General features: G+C 41.1%; 1 protein-coding gene across 10 annotated transcripts in view; it reads left to right on the forward strand.

The window, feature by feature from the left end:
* LOC117873546 (serine/threonine-protein kinase Sgk3) overlaps positions 1–19,273 on the forward strand; it is a 76,846-nt gene extending 57,573 nt beyond the window's left edge. For all 10 annotated transcript variants that reach the window (XM_034763024.1, XM_034763033.1, XM_034763029.1 and 7 more), the window contains 10 exons: positions 1,074–1,131; positions 2,018–2,101; positions 2,183–2,314; positions 11,012–11,124; positions 11,382–11,418; positions 11,562–11,648; positions 13,296–13,391; positions 14,328–14,483; positions 16,079–16,168; positions 17,344–19,273. In XM_034763024.1, the coding sequence (XP_034618915.1) occupies positions 1,074–1,131; positions 2,018–2,101; positions 2,183–2,314; positions 11,012–11,124; positions 11,382–11,418; positions 11,562–11,648; positions 13,296–13,391; positions 14,328–14,483; positions 16,079–16,168; positions 17,344–17,514 (1,024 nt within the window). In that variant the 3' untranslated portion in view covers positions 17,515–19,273. The remainder of the gene's footprint in view (positions 1–1,073; positions 1,132–2,017; positions 2,102–2,182; positions 2,315–11,011; positions 11,125–11,381; positions 11,419–11,561; positions 11,649–13,295; positions 13,392–14,327; positions 14,484–16,078; positions 16,169–17,343) is intronic.
* Positions 19,274–20,103: the final 830 nt, after the last annotated feature.

The following is a 20,103-nucleotide window of genomic DNA, read 5'->3' on the forward strand; positions in this document are numbered from 1 at the left end:
ATGTGGCTCCTGCTCTCATCGCTGTGTCTCCCAACTCCCTCATCCTTTTTGCCTTTCCTCTAATTTCCTGCTTAGGGCATCTGCTCCCCATGTTTGCTACTTTCCTCATTGATTGTACTGCACCACTGGGAGAGAGTGTGGGGCTTTATATATTGTGCCCCAAATCCTCTTTGGTAGTGCAATCAATAAAAGGGCAACAAATAGAGTGGATGGTGGTCCTTGTAAGGTAATTGTCAAATTGGAGGGCAAGAGCCATGTGAAGAAGGAAGGTTGGAAGGCCAAGAGATAGCGGCACTTGAATGCCGAATGCATCTGAATACATGTGCCTCCCAGAGAGAAGGAAGGGAGAGATAGGGAGTCATAGGAAGAAAGTAGGGTGGGCAGTGAGGGGAAGAATTGCAGAAGCCAGAGAATAGGACGACTAATCTGAGGGATAGAAAACAGCAAGGAAAGATAGATGGACAGTGAGGCAGACTATATAACAAGACAAAGGAAGAGGAAGAAATGCCAAAAAATGGGATGCAAAGAACAGAATGCGGGAGTGGTGGGAGAAAGGGGAGACAAAGACTTGAAAAAGGGGGAAGGACAAGGAACAAACTATTTTAAGAGTCATAGGCCTTTTTCAAGCAGGGGGTGCCCCAGGAGGAAAGAGGGAGGTATGAGGGGAAAACCTAGACTTAAAAAAAGAAAAAGGGACTAGAATGAACATGAGATGGGGGAGGGGGAAGAAAAGAACAAAGAGCAGAGAAGTGTGGCACTGAGTCCGTTTTGTCAATTTTATTTTTATTTAAATTCTAACACTAACACTTATATTGTATTTCCCTGGCAGAAAATAGGAAGTGAAAACAGAGAAGGGTTTGATTGCGGGTCATAAAAGAGGAGCTGGTATGGAGAACCTCCAAGCTACTAGCAGGCCTTAAGTGAGACATGGTGTGCAGGGAAATAGTGGCTCAGATTAGCACTTTGTTTGCAATTCAAGCACTTGTTTAAATATAATTCTGAGCATTGTGTAAAACTGTGAAGTTGATATTTTCTACTCCAAGTAACCTTCCTCCTTTCTGAATCACTTCCAGCGCTAAGCCAACAGACTTTGACTTCTTGAAAGTCATTGGGAAAGGCAGCTTTGGCAAGGTGAGCTTTCTTAACATTTCTCAACCTGACAGAACTGCACACTGGCACTAGATTTGGTGAACACTGGGAAGTGGTTCTCACAAGTTCAGGGCTGGATTAAGGCAACCTGGGGCCTATGGCACACAAGGCCCCTTGTGGCTCCACCCTTACAGCCCCACTTTATACCATGGCATCATTCCTTCCACCTGGAGTAGCAGTGACATGGGACCCCCTCAACTCCTGACCAAGAGCAGCAGTAAGGTTTTCCCTATCATTGGAGCAGTTAGGGTCCCTCCTTCCCCACAGAGAAGCAAGGGTGGCAGCAGGGAGGCACCTCAGTACTTGCACTCCTGCTGCTGCATTATCTGCTGGGTGGGCGTGCTGGGCTTACTCAACTACAGCCACACACCCAGTTCTCTGTTTGGGGTGGTGTTGGCTGGGCTCCCCAGAGCAGTGGGTCTTTGTGGCAACACCCTGTTAAGATAGATGGAGCAGTTCATCCATCTCGGCGCTAGTGTTTGAGGCTCCTTAGTCATATTTCTGAGCATTTCACCACAACCATGGAGACTAGAAATGTATATTTTTAAAAGAGCCACGATTCCGCCCTCCTCCACTCCAGGAGCTGGGGCTCTAGGCATGAACCTGTAGTGCCTATGCCATAATTTGGCCTTGCATAAGCTCTCCATTGTGACATTACAGTTCAGCAGAAACTGTGCAAGATCTTAGATTCCATATTCTGGAAACATTCTCTTTTTGCTGGTGACACTGGTAATAATTGTGAACTATTTTAAGGGCCAAGAAACTGTACAGTGAAGTAATTGTATTAATCATGTTTCTTCAGATACTCTTTAATATCAGAATGAGAACTACGCTAACCACGTCTCCTCTCTCATCATAAATTTCACAGGTTCTTCTTGCAAAACGAAAACTGGATGGGAAATTTTATGCTGTCAAAGTACTGCAGAAAAAAGTTGTTCTCAACAGGAAAGAGGTGCGGGGAAATACATTTTTCTTTTCCCCTTCAATTACAAAATTGTTCCTATTTACTTATTGACCTTTCACTTCCTTGCAGCAAAAACATATTATGGCTGAACGTAATGTACTGTTGAAAAATTTGAAACATCCATTTTTGGTTGGATTACATTACTCATTCCAAACAACAGAAAAGCTTTACTTTGTTCTGGATTTTGTTAATGGAGGGGAGGTAAGTAGTTTTCATATTTGTTCAGGTTTTTGTCTCCTCAGGCTAATTTACAGAAAAAAAAAAATCTACTGTAAAATGTGCTCATTTTACTATTTCTGTAAGTAAATTAAAATCCTATTGATTTTACCTACTAATTACAGTTTTTAAGATGTTGCTGTAGACTTGTATTCAAAAACTTATTTGCAACTATTGAAGAGTTTCTTCTTTCTCATACAACTCATTTTTATTAAACTCTCAATATAAACCTTAATACACAATTTTAATGCAGAAATTCTCACCAGCCTTATATACACTGTTTTACTGGATATGGCTGTAAATAAAACATACCTTCAATATGAATTCACTGTATACTGATATTTCCTTCAGCACTTAAAGCAATTCCTCCCTTTTCTGTGACATAAACAAGAGCCTAGATGCCAAGTTCTAGAACGGGTTGGCAACTTTTCAGAAGTGGTGTGCCGAGTCTTCATTTATTCACTCTAATTTAAGGGTTCACGTGCCAGTAATACATTTTAACATTTTTAGAAGGTCTCTTTCTATAAGTCTGTAATATATAAGTAAACTGTTGTATGTAAAGTAAATAAGGTTTTTAAAATGTTTTAAGAAGCTTCATTTAAAATTAAATTTTAAAATGCAGAGCCCACCGGACCGGTGGCAAGGACCCGGGCAGTGAGAGTGGCACTGAAAATCAGCTCGTGTGCTGCCTTTGGCATGGGTGCCATAGGTTGCCTACCCCTGTTCTAGAAGCAGCAGGAAGAGGGTGTGTTTTTTGACAGACTTAAACAATTGAATTGACTTCTTCAGGGTTACTGTGCTTCTGGTTGTACACCATAGCCTCAAATGCCATAGTTACCTCTTGCTAAAATAGCCTTGTGATCTGCAGCATTGTTTACTCTGAGCACCAATATTGAAGCTGAGGAGACCATACGTAATTTGAGGAAGAACTTGTGAAAGAGATGGATGAAATCTGTAAATTTTAATCAGACATGCTGGAGTAAATTGATTATTTAACAAGCAGTAAGTCACTAGGCCCAGATAACATACACCCAAGAGTTCTGGAGGAGCTCAAGTATAAATAGGCTGAGCTGATAATAAAAGTACACAATATCTCCTTAACAACCACTGCTCCAGAGGATTGGAGGGTAGCAAATATTACATCTATTTTAAAATGGCTCTAGGAGTAATGTGATGCTTAATGGTCTATAATTCCTCATATCTTTACCTGGAAATTTGGTTGAAATTACTATTTTAAAACAGAATTACAAAACGCCTGGAAAATCATGATAGCATAGCATCTGACCAGTGCAGTTCCTGCAAAGAACAATCATGTCTCACTAATCTCTTAGAATACTTTGAACATACAATAAAGTACTAGATAAAAGAGAACCAGTTGACATAATTTAGATTTCCAAAAAGCCTTTGACAAAGTTCTGCATAAGAGGCTACTAAAGAAGATAAGTAGTCATGGGGTCAGAGGCAAAATATTATGGATTAAAAAACTGGCTTGGGGTGGGAGGAGAGAAGATTAGGAGAAGAGTCAAGTATAAATGGTTGTTTTTTCTTCTTGGCAAAAAGCTAGCAGTGAGGTGCCTCAAGGTTCTGTTCTAGGTCCTGTATAGGTCAACATATTAATAATTTGGAAAGTGGAGGGGAGTGAGGTTGCAAAACTTGCAAATGAGACAAAGTTATTCAGGTTCGTCATGACCAGAGACCCCCAGACAAACTCAGTGAATGGGCAGCATGATGGCAAACTGAATTTCATGTTGACTAATGCCCATTTGAGGGGAAAAAAATTTAAGCTACTCATGTGCCTTACATACAGTAGAACCTCAGACTTACGAACACCTCAGGAATGGAGGTTGTTCGTAATTCTGAAAGGTTCATAACTCTGAACAAAACATTGTTCTTTCAAAAGTTTATAATTGATCTGACTTAATACAGCTTTGAAACTTTACTATGCAGAAGAAAAATGCTGATTTTTAGCCATCTCAATTTAAATGAAAGAAGCACAGAAACAGTTTCCTTACTGTATCAATTTTTTTTAAACTTTCCCTTTACTGTTTTAGTAGTTACTGAACTGTGTTAAACATTATTGGTTTTTTTTTCTCTCCTGCTGCTGCCTGATTGTGTACTCCCCATTCTAAATGAGGTGTATGGTTGACTGGTCAGTTCGCAACTCTGGTGTTCATAACTCTGAGGTTCTGTTGTAGGTCTCAATTGACTGTCAATTCAAGAAAGGGACCTGGGTATCGCTGTAAACACCTGGGTATCAATGAACACCTCTGCTCAATGTGCAGCTGCAGTCAGTAAAGCAAACAAGATGTTACATTTAAAAAATAATGTGATGGCGAATAAAATGGAAATATACCAATACATTTTATATAGATCAGTGGTGTAGCCTCATCTGAAATACTATGTACAATACTTGTTACCCCATCTCTAAAAGGATACTGCAGAAATAGAGGGCCCAGAGGACGACAATGAGAATGACCAAAGGCATGAAATCTCTCATTTGAAGAGCGATGGAAAGGCCTGGGATTGTTTACAGTAGAAAGGAAATTAATAAGAGGGGACATGATACAAGTGTGTGTATATATAATATATATATAAAATAATGAATGGTATAGAGTGGGTAGATGAGGAACTTTTGTTCTGCCTGTCTCATAACACACAAACAAGGGGACGTTTAGTTAAATTAAAAGGTGGGAAATTGACAAAAGGAAATACTGTTTCACAGAACATGTAAACTCTGGAACTCAGTGCTGTAGGAAGTCATTGAGGCCAAAAACTAAAATAAAAAAGGACTGGACCTTTTATACGTATAGCAGTATCCAGAGTTGTTATAATTAATGAGAACAAAAAATGAATGGGATGTACATTAAACTTTATGCTTTTGGGCTAAGCCAGTCCTGTTAGAGATCAGGATGAGACCTAATGTTGGGGGAAGATTATCCTGCATCTGCCTATTCCTGGGTTCTTACACCTTCCTCTGAAGCACGTGGTGCTGGCCATGGTTGGAGGTGGGATATTGGACTAGATAGATCTCTGTCTGGTCCAGGATGGTAATTCCCATGTCCCGTGTTCTTCTATTTTTATTTAGTGTTTGTCTCCTTTCCATACAGTGTGCCCAGTGGAGCTTTTTTGTGTGTGTGTGTGTGGGGGGGGTGAGTCTTTGTCTGGCTAGCTGAAAGAAAAGGGGTGATGCTTTTCTTATAAGAAATAGAAGAGGCTAGAGATCTTTAAGGGCTCTGTTATAATGGGTGGGAAGAGTGGGGGGAAAGCTGACAGGGATGGACGGGAAAGGCAGGAAGCAGTTGGAGTCAGGTCAGGAGAAGGTCACTACACTGCCCTTCCTGCTTGACTGGAGCAGTGGGGGAGGGTTTTATACCCCATGCATCCCTAGAGGCTCTCTTTTACCAGGACTGGGCTAGCAGCACCCACCCACCCATGAACTGGGCAAAAGAACTGGGTTCCCCTTGACTTGCAGTGGACATTATACTAGGTGTCTTTTCCCTTGGTGGGCTTGGGGGGAATTTTTCCCTCACCACCAGATTGGCCAAGGTAGGGTGAATTTTTTTTTCACATTTCCCCACAGTGGACCTGGGACTAGGTGGATTGGGGAGGGTTAGGTTATAATGTCATAACTTAATATGTAAAACTTGTGGCAGGTTTCCAATGCAGCTACTCAGTGGGGAAGGAGTGTAGTTATCAGATCAAATGGATTGGAAGAGGATTTAAAGGAAATAATCCCTTAATGGAACTGAGTAAGAGGGGCTTTGGACTCCCACATCTTGTACAGTGACCCCTCTCCTTTTATAGCTTCCTTTGCCCTCATGTGAGGGGAGGGTGGCAGGGTCCCAGCAGCAGGATAGGTGGGACCTAGTTGGGAATTATTGGGAAATGATTAAGGAAAGAATGGTGACCTGCACTGTACAATTTGTTGCTGGGTACTCCCAGATATTTTAACTGAATAAAGTTGTGGCCTAATTAAACCACATCCCTTGCCTCCTATTCCCCCTCCCCACCCTGGCCCCCCTAGTGTGGCCAGACAATGCTGTTTTTCTGAACTCTGTACAACTTACACACATTAAGAAGTATGCAAATCTAACACCAACAGTGATAGAAATAAATACAATACAAAAGTTTTCCTTCTTGCAGTCAAGTTGGAATGCTTGGAATCTTGCTTGCTTATTCATTTCCAGTAGTGGTGTGACTGGGGTCCTAGTGGGGAGCCAGTTGTGGTCACTGAATTAGGGTGAACTGCAAAGAATGGGGCAGACAATCCCCCAAAAGCTGGTCAATATTCCAATACTTAGATTTGCCAAGACAGCATAAAACAGCTTCAAGTCCAAACAACACAGTTCCCTTAAAGTGATCCAGCCTCAGGCCTCCATCCAGGTACTCACATCAAATATGATGAAAATTTCTGTAATCTTATTTCATCATATAAAAGAAAAGGTTCTGCTAATCCCAGAGGATTGGACACATTCCCTCCCAGGTTAATGACTGTTTCAGATCTTACCCAAAAACACACTAGAACCAATTGTTATTAACTAAACTAAAATTTATTAAAAAAACGAGAGAGTATGGATAAAAGATCAATATACAGACATTACTTCAATTCATTGAGGTTCAGATTCATAGCAGAGATGGTGAGTTTTGTAGTTGCAAAGAGTTCTTTCAGAAATAGTTCATAGTTCAGAGTCCAATGTCTAAATCTCATAGTCAGGGCGAACCAGCGTAACTGGGACCTCAGTCTTGTGACTCAAACTTCCCCTGATGAAGCCTAAACAGATCTGAGATGACAGAATCAAGACCCAAGGATCTTTTATACTATTTCATGTCATCTTTGACAAGTTGGGAGTTCCTCAGGGAACAAAAGGTAATTGGGATGACTTTGAAGGAGGTCCATAACCAGTACTTAGCTGTATGAATTAACATAAGGCCGTTTGCTTGTTCCTCCACCATTCTCCATACATTTCAAAGAGAGATGAATACAGAGATATCCCATGTTTACAATTCATTTAAATGATCAGATGTTTTTTTGATCTCTGAATTATCAGAATAAAGCATAGACAGGGACTGTTGATTACATTGTGGACCCTACTCATACATATGGAAATACACAAACATTATCTCCCCACTTATTTTTTGAGGGTTATTTAGGATGTTTAACCCTTTCTAGCTATGCGTCACAAGATGACTTTAGAAAGAAAATATTCTTTGAGTACTTGCTCATGTCCATTCCATATTAGGTGTGGGTGCTTGCCACATGCACTGGTGCCGGAAGTTTTTTCACTCAGCAGTTTCTATAGAGGATCGGCTCTGGTGCCCGCATGGCGTGGTATAAGGGGTGCTGACGGCTCCCCTCACCCTCACTTCCTTCTTGCAGCCAGTGACGGTGCTGGAATGTCTGCTGCTTCAGCTAGAATTGATTCTTTCTCTGTTCTTGCAAACTCTAAAATCCTATAAAATAGTTATACATAGTTAGTAGGAAGCCCTCAACTAGACTGACTTACCTGGCCAAGTGGATGAGGTTTTCCCGCTGGGCATCCGAACATGGCATCTCTCCCTCATGTTCTTCCATACAGGCTGTCCTGGACTACCTGCTCCATTAAGGAACCAGGGCCTGGCACACTCTTCCATTAGAGTTCATCTAGTGGCCATCTCCGCTTTTCACCTGTGGATCCAAGGACAAACGGTGTTTTCCCATGACATGATGGTCAGATTCTTCAGAGGGCTCAAAAGACTCTTCCTGCAGGTACGAACTCCTGTCCCGCAGTGGGATCTTAACTTGGTCTTCTCTAGGCTCACCGGCCTGCCCTTTGAGCCGCTGGGTTCCTACTTCCTTTCCCATCTGTCATGGAAAGTCATGTTCCTGGTGGCAAGATGGATCTCTGAAATTAAAGCCTTGACCTCAGAACCTCCATACACCGTCTTCTACAAAGATAAGGTAAAGTTGCGTCCCCACCCTGCCTTCCTGCCAAAGGTGGTCTCCACCTTCCGTATGAACTAGGACATCTTCCTCACAGTCTTCTGTCCCAAAACACACAAAACCAGTGAGGAGAGGTGTCTTCACGTCCTGGATATCTGGAGGGCCTTGGCTTTCTACTTAGAACATGCCAAGCCTTTCTGAAAATTGACTCAACTCTTCATCGCTACAGTGGATAGGATGAAGGGTCACCTGGTGTCCTTGCAGAGGATTTCTAATTGGATTACCTTGTGCCTAGGACCTGTTGGGGGTTCCGCTGCTGCCGATTGTCAGAGCCCACTCGACGAGAGCGCAGGCATCTTTGGCGGCCTTCCTGGCACACATCCTTATCCAGAACATCTGTAGAGCTGCAACGTGCTCCTCTGTTCGCACGTTTACTGCTCATTATGCCATCACTCAGCAGGCCAGAGATGATGCTGGTTCGGCAGACCTGTGTTGCAATCTACACATCCTTGAACTCCTACCCTGCTCCAGTGGTACTGCTTTGGAATCACCTGATATGGAATGGACATGAGCAAGCACTCAAAGAAGAAAAGAGTTACCATTTCCATAACTGTTATTCTTCGAGATGTGTTGCTCGTGTCCATTCCACAACCCGTCCTCCTTCCCCACTGTCTGAGTTTCCAGCGAGAAGGAACTGAGGGTGGGGGGAGCCGGCGGCGCCCCTTATACCGTGCCATGTGGGTGTCACTCCAGAGGGCATCAGAGCTGGTCCCCTGTGGAAACTGCTGAGGGAAAAATTCCTGGCACCGATTCATGTGGCGAGCGCACACACCAAATATGGAATGGACATGAGAAACACATCTCGAAGAACACCAGTTACAGAAAAGGTAACTGTCTTTTTCTATAGCAAACTTTTCAGTTCTGTGCATGGCAAGGTAGTCTCCAACCCTACAAGTAACACCATGTCAGTAGACTCCTACACCCATGTAGATATCAGCGGAAGCCTGTGAGCCCGTGGGGTCCACTTGCACCAAGTAACTTATAGGATTGAAGAATGTATCCTCATAATATAAAACTCCTCCAAGTGGTCTCAGAATAGAATGTAATCTCATTAGACTGTTATGCAAGTACTTGTATTGAAGTGCTCCGCACATAGGCAGTTGTCAAATTAGTTAGTATTATGCTATTTGTTATCTTCTAAAATAGAAAAGGCTAGAGATCTGACTATAAGTTACTCCCCAGCTTGCCTTTGTCATCAATGTAATAATTTGTACTGCTGGGGGAATGCTGCGCCACTGTGCACGCACAGCATTTATGTTCCCCGCAGATTTCTTTGCTTCCCTGCAGAAAAATGACTTTTTGATGGGGAAGTAAAGGGAACCCATGAGTGGTCATGCATCCCTCCCCAGCAGTAAGTTTTTTGGGTGCCTAGGACAGCCGCAGAGAGGTAAATCATTGTGGAGAAGTGGGGGGACTGGAGAAGACCCAGCTGCTGGCTCCTACCCTGTGCCGGGTTCAGCTGCTAGTCCTGGCTGGGCTGGGGAGGACTGGACTTCCTCTTCCCCTGCACAGCATCTGAGGCTGTGTCAGATCCACCCCAAGATTTCTCCCCCGGCTGTAGGAAATTCTGCAAACTCCCTCCACCCCTGTTTCCTGCACCCATCACTCCTCAGCTGCAGGGTGAGGGATGATCACTATACAGGGAGCTGCTCCCCCATCCACCCAACCCCCGTGCATCCATACCCCCTCATACCCAGACTGTCATGCCGAGGCTCACTCCCCCTGCACCCAGAACTCCCCTGACAAGCCCCGCTCCCCCAGCACCTGGACCACCCAACAAACCACCTGCACTCGGATCCCCACCCTACCGAGCCCCAACCAGCTGCACCTGGATCCCTGCCCCACTCCCCCAGCCTTCCTGGACCCCCCCACTGAACTCCCCACATCCAGACCCCCGTGACAAGCTCTATGCCCCCCACATACACCCCTTCTGAGCCCCAACCACTTTCACCTGGACCCCCCCGCAGAGTCCCATTACCATTGCACCCAGAACGCCCCAACAAGCCCCTGTGCATCCAGATACCCCACCACACCTGGATCCCCCCACTGAGAAGCCCACACCCAGATTGTCCCACACAGAACCTTCTCAACCCACACCTGGATCCCTGACACTGAGCCCCTCCGCACTTGGATCCTGCCTTGTTGAGGCTGCCTACCCCACCTGGTGCACCTGGCCTGGTCCTTGCACTGTGTCAGGGTCGGGTGCAGCCTCACCGCTGAGTCCGTGTCCTGGAGGAAAGGGAAGAGGGAGCTGTACAGTAATCTTCCATCTCTGTACAGCCAGTGGTCTGTGCTCCCCAATGCCATGCTGGAGCCTCCACATTTATTTGACAAATAAAATTTGCAGAATTTTAAAATACTGTGTGCAGAATTTTTAATTTTTTGGTGCAGAATGCCCTCAGGAGTAAATTTGTATTGGCTGGACTTGACTTTCTGGGAAACATCCTGTACTCCTGTCTATTAACTCATTGCACTCTAAGTACCACTGGGGTTACACAAGTGATAAAATAAAGACATGGTTAAAGGAAGGATATAAATGGTTATGTAAAAGGAAAAAATTTAATTTGTTTCACAGTTCTGCTAGCTTGACATAAAAAAGCTAACTGAAAGTGACTTGCTTGTTATTGCAAAGGATTGCATCTTGTAATTTTGATATTTTTATGCCAGTTTGTCTTATCATTTGCATCTTTGTATATTTACAGCTGTTCTTTCATTTACAAAGAGAACGCTCCTTTCCTGAACAGAGAGCCAGATTTTATGCTGCTGAAATAGCCAGTGCATTGGGCTACTTGCACTCCATAAATATTGTATACAGGTAACCATTTCCTAAAACTTATTTTTGTTCTGCATTAAGATAAATGTAGCAAATCAAGAAAAGCTGCATTTGCTGTTTTTATTCAACCTAGTTACACGTGGACTTATGACTTTAAGCTTACCATTTATTTATTTTTTTAAAGAGAGGTCTGACTCAATTTTTAAAAAATAAGTGACTACTTATTAGTATAAAACTCTCTCTCTTCATCTTTTGATTACACTCATAGGAGGATTAATATAAGACTTTGTTTTTAATAGGGATTTGAAACCAGAAAACATTCTCTTAGACTCACTGGTAAGCATATCCCATCAGATGTCCAAAATTGGACATCTCTTTACATGAACACTTACCGTTTGTAAATGCAAAATGTTATGATACAGTCATAAATTGATTTTATTTTCAGTAAGATCTGTTTTGTTTTTGTTTTTTCTCTACAGGGACATGTAGTCTTAACAGATTTTGGACTCTGTAAAGAAGGGATTGCTATCTCGGACACCACCGCAACCTTTTGTGGGACACCAGAAGTAAGCTAATTTCCTTGAGTTTTAGCCAGCACAAGCAAATTGCCACAACAAACTGGGGGAGAGGGTTTCATTTTTTGGGGTGGTGCGTGGGGAGTGTTGGTAGTTTTCAAAGTTGATGGACAGATAGATAATCTTGCATGAATTAGAAGTTTTGTAGTTGACAAGGATTGTACAAATGGTGAAGTGTCTGTCAGTGAAAACTCTTGTGGCAGCAATTTATGTGAGTTGTAATCTATCTACGAGTCCATAAAATAAAACATATAGTAATCAAACCTGAAGAGAAACAATGTGTCTATTGAACTTTGTTGGAAAATTTGAATGCCAAAATATAGAGCACTGGTGGTTAAACATTTGTTATGACCAATTGTGAAATGGATTGCAAAGAAAAAACTTTGACTTGTCCTAAGAGCAAGTTTTTTAACACATTTGGTGTAATTCATATTGGACATACACAAGAGGACTGAAACACTATGGCCCAAGGCCCCAGTTTATAAAAACCTTTTACTGAGTTTGAGCGTTGTGGGTTGTGTACCAGTCTGAATACTCTGAGACTTGGATTCAGATCATTCATGAGCTGCTAAAAGTTTAATGATCTAGCTTAATATTTAAACTCCACTCGTTACAACGGTACCTGTGTCTAGTATGATCTCTCTCTGGTCCCTATATTTGTCCATATCACGTAACTGACTATAAAGTAGAATCGGCAATCTCTGCTTAAGAGGGAGGAGAGGCAAGGACTGAAGGAGCAAAAGCATTGCAGGTCAGGGCTGTGAGAACAAGAATGATCCAGCCATATCGTCAAAATTCTAAATAACTGTGTATCTGTACAGAATAGCCTGGTGGGCCTAGGAGATTCTGTACCAGATGTATCTACTTAGCTATTATGGTGCTGGGAACCATATGAGTGCCTAAATCCTGAATAAACTTTTTTGTGAGGCACCTAGAAACCTGGTAGTGTCTTGTTGCCATCCAGTAATTGATGTAAAAGGATGGCAAACCATGGTATGGAATGTGTCCTTCAAATCTGTGTCCCCTGACTAATTTGTGACAAAAAAAAATCTCTGGATTTTCACAATTGATGATTTATTTGTCTGAAGCCTCATTGAAACTTAAAATATAGATCATGTGATTATGCCGTAACAGTAGGGAGGAGTAAGAAACATTTTCTTGGTTTGAAGCAGAATGAGATGCTTCCACTTATTTCCCACTTTTTAAACCCCTCATTCAGTATTCAAGGGGGGGCAACAGGATTGGTTAATGAACAACTTGCCCTTGAGAAAGAGATGCCATTGGCAGAGGGAAACTGTTCCTTTGCAGATTCCCACACTGTGGCTTCAGCTGCTGCTTAGTTGTCTGTGAAGCTACAGTGCAGTGACCTTTCCCTGAAACTTGAAAGAATTGTCAGATTAGAGATGGCACAGTAATTTGGCAAATTGTCAATGGGTATAAAGGATAACTTGAGCTGGGAAACAACAGCTGTCCATTTAAACAATCGGCTGGATGTCAGAGAGATTTACCGAGTTTGTTAAAGGACAAGAGAAATCTTTAGTAATCTATACAGTAACTTTCCTAAAGATGTATTGTAAAATAGTTGCTTGGATAAAGGCTAGATTTGAATGTAACCAGCCTAACTTTTTTTTTCTTTAGTACCTTGCCCCAGAAGTGATCAGAAAACAGCCCTATGACAACACAGTAGACTGGTGGTGCCTTGGTGCGGTTCTATATGAAATGCTTTATGGGTTGGTAAGTATTTTATCTTTTTCCTTTCAAACTTTTTACTTGAATACTATAGTTAATAATATATAACTTTTCAAAACGGTTAAAACACACTTTAACTGATGAATAACTTGTTTTGTAACTTTCTAACTTACTATTTAGTTTTGTCTCTTGAATTTTGTTTTGATGTCTCAAATTCTGCTCTCCAAACTGATGTGACATTAATAATTCTTATCCAGTGGAGTCAAGCAGATTTAACGCAGCATAAATGCAAGAGTCTATTGAAGCAGCAGTGGTGCTGCCCTATAAAAGTAAAGTACTACCAGCCAAAAGTGGTACCAAAGACATTAGCAAAGGATTTTTAACCCTAACATTTCCAATTTCCCCCAGATTACTTCTTAATACAGCAGTAAAAAACAAATCTTTCCATGCTTAAGCTAGGGTTTATTTCTTGTAACCTCCCTAAAAACAGCTTGTTTTGTGTTTCACAAACGACATTCCCTCCTCACATGCAAATGAATTTCCTTACTTCACCTGGGAAAACATGCAAAAGTTTGTTCAACCACTCATGCTCTTTTGCTCACATTCAGTAAGATTTTTAAATGTGGATAACTTCTACAGCTACCAATGAATGTGAGCGCACCTGGGCAGAGAACAGGAGATGCAGGAAAGCGCTAACAGAGGAATGCAATCCTGGTGTCACTGCATGTGCTATGTGAGGATAAAGGAATTGGTCCATTCATGAAGAAGTGTGGAGTTGGGGTTTTTTTGCGGGGAGGGAAGAATTCTGGTTAAAAAATTGAATTTCTATCTGAAATCAGACTGCCACTAGGTGAAACTATTTTTCACTGCTAATCATTGGCATTTCTGATGGAACAGTTTACTCTCACATTTGAAAAAAGTTTTTATTGAACAGTACCGTTTCAAAGCCCCATTTCAATTCTTCATTTTGTTTTTGTTCAGCCTCCGTTTTACTGCCGTGATGTTGCTGAGATGTATGAAAATATTCTTCACAAACCTCTATATGTGCGCCCAGGAGTCAGTCTTACAGCCTGGTCTATTCTGGAAGAACTCTTGGAGAAAGACAGGCAAAAGAGACTTGGAGCAAGAGAAGACTTTGTATGTAATTTCCTGGCAATGAATTAATCGGGCACTAATTTATTAAAGGGACATTGTCAAATTTAAGGCCACAATTCAACATTATTTGTAAGAAACAGGTAGAGAATGTCCGTTGAATGCTGAATATCAACTTTAAAACAAAATACCCTAGTTGTCACCAAAAACCTGAAGGGCAGGGGAAGACACATTTATTATGCAGAACTTACAATGGTTTGAGCTTGACTGCTGCAATACCTGCCAGCAAAGGAAACACATTTCCTAACATCATATTCCCTGAGCTGTGCTGATATAATTGATGATGCTAGTACTCAAACAAGGAAGTTACCAAAACAAAAAGAGCTACTCTTTTTTGGTAAAGTCAGCTTCAATGGTGAGAAAAATGCTATTTGTCAAATAAGAAAAAGGCAAGGAAACAACTATTTTTTCAGGCTTCCAAAATGGCTTTACAAATAATGGCTAGTGTTTTGCAAACTTCTATCAAATAATATTTTGACAGTGTTCCTTAAGTTTGTGTAAAGATGCACAGAGAAGTTGTCATAGAATTGTGCAGGCAGGATATCAAATGATCTTGCAGTTTTACCCCTGATTGATGTATTTAGGCTTAGAGTCTTATTAATGTTCTGTAATGTGTTGATCTAGTCATACACAAACTTAAAAGTTCTGTTAGATTGCTACAGTACAATTTACATTTTTTGCAGCACACAGTAAATGAAAGGCAGTTATGTTTGGGAGGACATAACTGTTTACTATAGACATAAACAGAAAACATACTGCTGATTTCCTGGAGGCGTTCCATCTGGAACAGTGCTCATATTAGTAAGTTTTGTTAGCTTGGAGCAGGAACATGAACATAAATACTACTTGAAAAACCTTCTTGAAACCAGGTTTTGGTTAAGACATCGATTTAAGCAGAAAATAAAATGTACTGGCCAGCCTTTTCAGAAATGTTAAGCCACTCCAGCCATACCTTTTAATACAAATTGTAAAACAAATAATGGGCTTGAACTTTATTATTACCAGGGGTGAAAGTAAAATTGAACTCTTACTGGTACGGAGGCTGGCTTTGAGCTCCCCCATTCCCCCGGAAGGGGCAGGGCCTCGGGCAGAAGAGGCGGGGCTGAGGGTCAGTGTCCCCCAGCCAGCCTATCCGCGCTGCCTGGCCCGCACTGCCTGGGGCTCCAGCGGTGATTTAAAGGGCCTGGGGCTGCTGCTGTGGCAGCGGCAGCCGGAGCCCCAGGCCCATTTAAATCGCCAGCCCTGGGCAGCTGCTCCTTTTCCCCCACCCTCCCCCCACCTCCGGCAGCAGCGACCCGGGGGGAGGGAGAGCGCAGGGGCTGGAAAAGGGGCAATGACATTAAAGCGCTGCCACGGCAGGGCTTTAAAGTCAGCTGTACGGGCTGGTACCAGCTGCCGCTTTTTACCGGTATGCTGTACTGGCCCATACCGCCTTACTTTCACCCCTGCTGGTTCCTGCACCAAATCCAAGAAACTCTTTTACTCTAGCATGCTGGAAGGATCTCTGAAACAACATTGTATTCAAGTGCTGTAGGGTATATCATGGAAATAACCAAGTTTATCTTTGCTCACTGTTGCAGCTTGAAATTCAAAGGCATCCTTTCTTTGAATCTCTCAGCTGGGCTGACCTTCTCCAGAAGAAGATTCCACCACCATTTAATCCTAATGTGGTAGGTGCAATCTGTATATTTAGATTATATGTCCCGAATCTCTTCATGTAGTGGGGCAGAATCTATGGGGTGAGAACATCTATCTAAATGTTGCAGAGAATGGCAACCCCAGTACCTCTCAAACAGTGTTGGTGACCATTTCTGAACTGTTTAGAGCAATGGTTCTTAAATTAGAAGAGCTAGAGAGCCATTTTTGTTATTGAATGAGATCAGCAGCATGCCATCCTGACATTGCATTGTGCTTTTGTCATAGTGTTGGATCAGAATGTGATAAAGTTGTGCTTTCGTGACTTGCATGTCATGGCACAGGGTCAGAATACTGCACTATGACTTGTTTTACAGCTCTCTGAGACCTTTCTCCACCTTCTGTTTTCCCATTTTCCACCCTGACTACTGGGAAGGAGAGATCTTTCTTTCCCCCTACATCTCCAACTGTTTGGGTGATGGGCAGCTCCTACCCAATAGGTTTGATGCATTATGTGTGCTTAGGTAGTGAGGGAACACTCCTCTAAGTTGCGTTTTTTAAATTTGAGGCCCCACTAAGAGGTGCAAGAGGTACCATTTTTGTGTAGTTATTGTCACTAGTGGAATCCATGTTTGTCGGTCACTAAACTGATTCCAGGAGAGCTGCCATTTGACATACAGATAGTTGAGCTCAAATTCTCTTAGAAAAATACTAATACAGTACAAACCTGTGTAAAGAAAAGGGGCAGAAAGAGAAAATGGGGAGAAAAACGGGAGAAAAACAGGAAAATGAAGAGTGATTTTTAAAAAAAAATTTAAAAAGAAGGAGAATGCATGACTAGGAAGGAGGGTGAATAGAAGGAAAAGGAGGTGTTGGTTTCTTGTTTTTGTATCTCTTTTCACCATCTCTTAAGCAGCACTTATTTGTCTTTTTCCTTCTGGAAGTACTGCACGGTATATGTGGATTTGGCAAATTTACTGACACTTTGATCTTTTGGCCTGAATTACACCCCATAAAAAAACGCTTCAAAAGCTGTTTTCAGGCAGAGTGATGGGATTTACTTAACTGCTCTCTTTATGAAAGGGAGAACTTCATAACGTAGACAACTTTGAATTTTACTAAAATGAAAAATATTTAACAGACAAAAGCATTTAAAAATACAAATGCCATATTAATATGATTAATGCTGGTTTGTGTATCTCATTCTTAGGTTGGCCCAGATGATATAAGGAATTTTGATGCAGCTTTTACGGAAGAAATGGTTCCTTATTCAGTTTGCATTTCCTCTGGTTATAACATTGTAAATGCCAGTGTGCTGGAGGCAGATGATGCATTTGTTGGATTTTCTTATGCACCACCTTCTGAAGACTTGTTTCCCTAGGAGGCTAGGAGCCAACAAATGCTGCACAAGTACAAGTCTGAAGATGGACTGAAACATGAGTGTGAAATAGTCCAGAATATGTGTAACTAGTGCCTCATTTTATATGTAGGGTTGAAACCAATGAACAAACATTTTCTGCTGTATATGAGGAAATTGGGCATTTCAGATGGCTTTCTTTGGGATTTAAACTGTTATACCTGCTGCATAAAAATATTTTTAAAATGAAGATCTCTAAAAGCTGTTCCTTTACAATATCTGTTTTTAAGCAAACACACTGACTGATTTTTTTCTCCAGGTTTACATTAATACCTATCCAGGATTTGGTTGTCTTTCAGCAGCAGCAAACTTAGCACATTTATAAATGCCTTTGTAACTATTTACAGTGACTTTGTGCTTGAATTGTAACTATGCAATTGTCTTTTGTATATCATTGTTTAAAAAAGATAAATGTTTCCCCTGTTATATCACCTTTTGAAATATAAGTTCATTACTTTACAGCACTTACTCTAAAATTTAATTCCTCATTGAAGAATAAGTACATACTTTAAGGATCTGCACACTGAAAAGTTGCTCATTTAGGATCAAATTGCCATCCTTACTCCTCTTCGTAAATACCTTCTGAAGTATTCCTTTCAATTTCCACTGGATTATTTGAGAAATAAAGCACTACTCAAAGCGAGTAAGGGTAGCACAAACTAGCCCAAAATATTTGGTAACACTACTAAATACATTGTCCATAATGTTCTTTTCTGATGAAGAAATATCTGAATCGCAACTGCACTAAAATTATTTTGCATTAAAATTCCATTTTTCCAAAGAGTTGAAGGGCAATAATCATTGCTACTTTTAAAGGCAGTCTTGCTATGACCCTATAGAGAGGAGATGGTGCCAAAAGTTAGGATTATTTTGTGTGTATCTGGAATACTAATTTATATTCTAAATGAACTGTATCAGAATTCATAGTTTCTTGTCTTTCTATATTCTAATGTATCAGCTCTTAAATCTTTGCTTGATAGTTATTTTTCCTAACTATTAAACTATCTTTTGATTACTTTTAAGAATGTGAAGAGAGATAGTACACAGTGTGTGCCTCTTATGATATGCACATATAACCAAAATGCTAATATTGATCAACTCGTTTGGGTTTTTTTAAACACAATACATCCTGAAAGTTGGCTCCAGTTTTAATGTGACTTACTTATAGCAGTAATAATATTTGTGATTCACTTTGATTGTAAATAACAGGTTTGTCTGTCACTTGGTAAGTGTGGGTGCACACTTTTCACAATGCATTTCAGTGCCTTTAACTGGATCACCATGAGATCTTAACTCCTTGAAAGAAATTTAAAAAAAAAAAATTTAAGCATTGAAGTTTCTCTGATCATAAAAATGCAACTTGTCTGTCATAGCTAACAAAACAAAATCCAAGTAATTAAGATAAACATTAAGCTACAGATCTTGTTGCAGTGGAATAGAATCCCTTGTGAAGATCAGGGAAAGTAGCATTTCTAAGAGGACACCTGTAAGTAAAAAGTAATAATATGCCTAGAATGCTATGTCAGTTGAAAATTCCCAGAAGGTTAAACCAAAGTGAATTTCTCACTTGAAGCAATAATCCTTTGTATGTCACCTGCACAATGATTAACACTGATGAAACACTGAAGAATTGACACAAGGTGTCTGTCTGCTCATGTACCTCTGCTAGCTAATTGAAGTAGTAGTAAAAGGAGAGGGAATGAAAGGGATATAATTCTGCTAATTTCAGCCTCCATCGTCCTCTTTTCAATAAAATGTTTTCTATGAGGTGTTGGCTTTGCAAAGATTATCTCCTTGGCTATTTGTATCCTAAACTTTCTAATTTTAAATAGGGTGTGATATCACTGCTTTACTAAGAAGAGGAATGTGCCAGTTTAAGGATTTTTTCCAAGTGGTGAAATGTCAAACTATATAGCCCCTCAGTTCAGTCTCAAAAAGAAAATCTGTAACTGCAGAACAGGAGTCTTCTGAGTATCCATCATGTATGGCTGAACCTAATAGTAAATCAATTTTTCCTGCTTTTACACTTCCTTATCTAAAACCGAAAGTTACTCTGCCTACACCAGGATTTCATTATAGGTTTTAAAACTAATTCATAGACTGAATGCAAAGTGTGAAAGTATGAAATAGCAAGCTTTAGCAGAACACACAAACCATTGTGCACTCCTTACTGAAGCCTGAGTGCTGCCCTCTAACTCCCAAGAAGTTTTCATTGATTTAAAATCTGAATTTCAAATACTCGAGACCAATTTGGAGACTGGCCCTAGAAAAGGGAATTGCATCTTTGAGTATGGTGTTTTGGTTGTTTTGTAAGAATATATGGGGGGGGGGAGGGGGATTTGATCCAGTTGGTTGCTGTAGCTTGCTTCTTAACATTTTCCTAGATAAAGGACAAATCCATACAGGAAAAATACTTAGAATGACATTGTTAGCAGTAATACTAGGAGTTACTGCTACTAAAGAAGGCTGCTGCTGGCCTGCCTACCCTTTTTGTAAAGTTTTCATAACCGAATCTCCCTTGGTGTAAATAAGGGACACGGGGTGGTGATGGTG

The sequence above is a fragment of the Trachemys scripta genome, chromosome 2 (assembly GCF_013100865.1).
Source record: "Trachemys scripta elegans isolate TJP31775 chromosome 2, CAS_Tse_1.0, whole genome shotgun sequence".
NCBI lineage: Eukaryota > Metazoa > Chordata > Testudines > Emydidae > Trachemys > Trachemys scripta.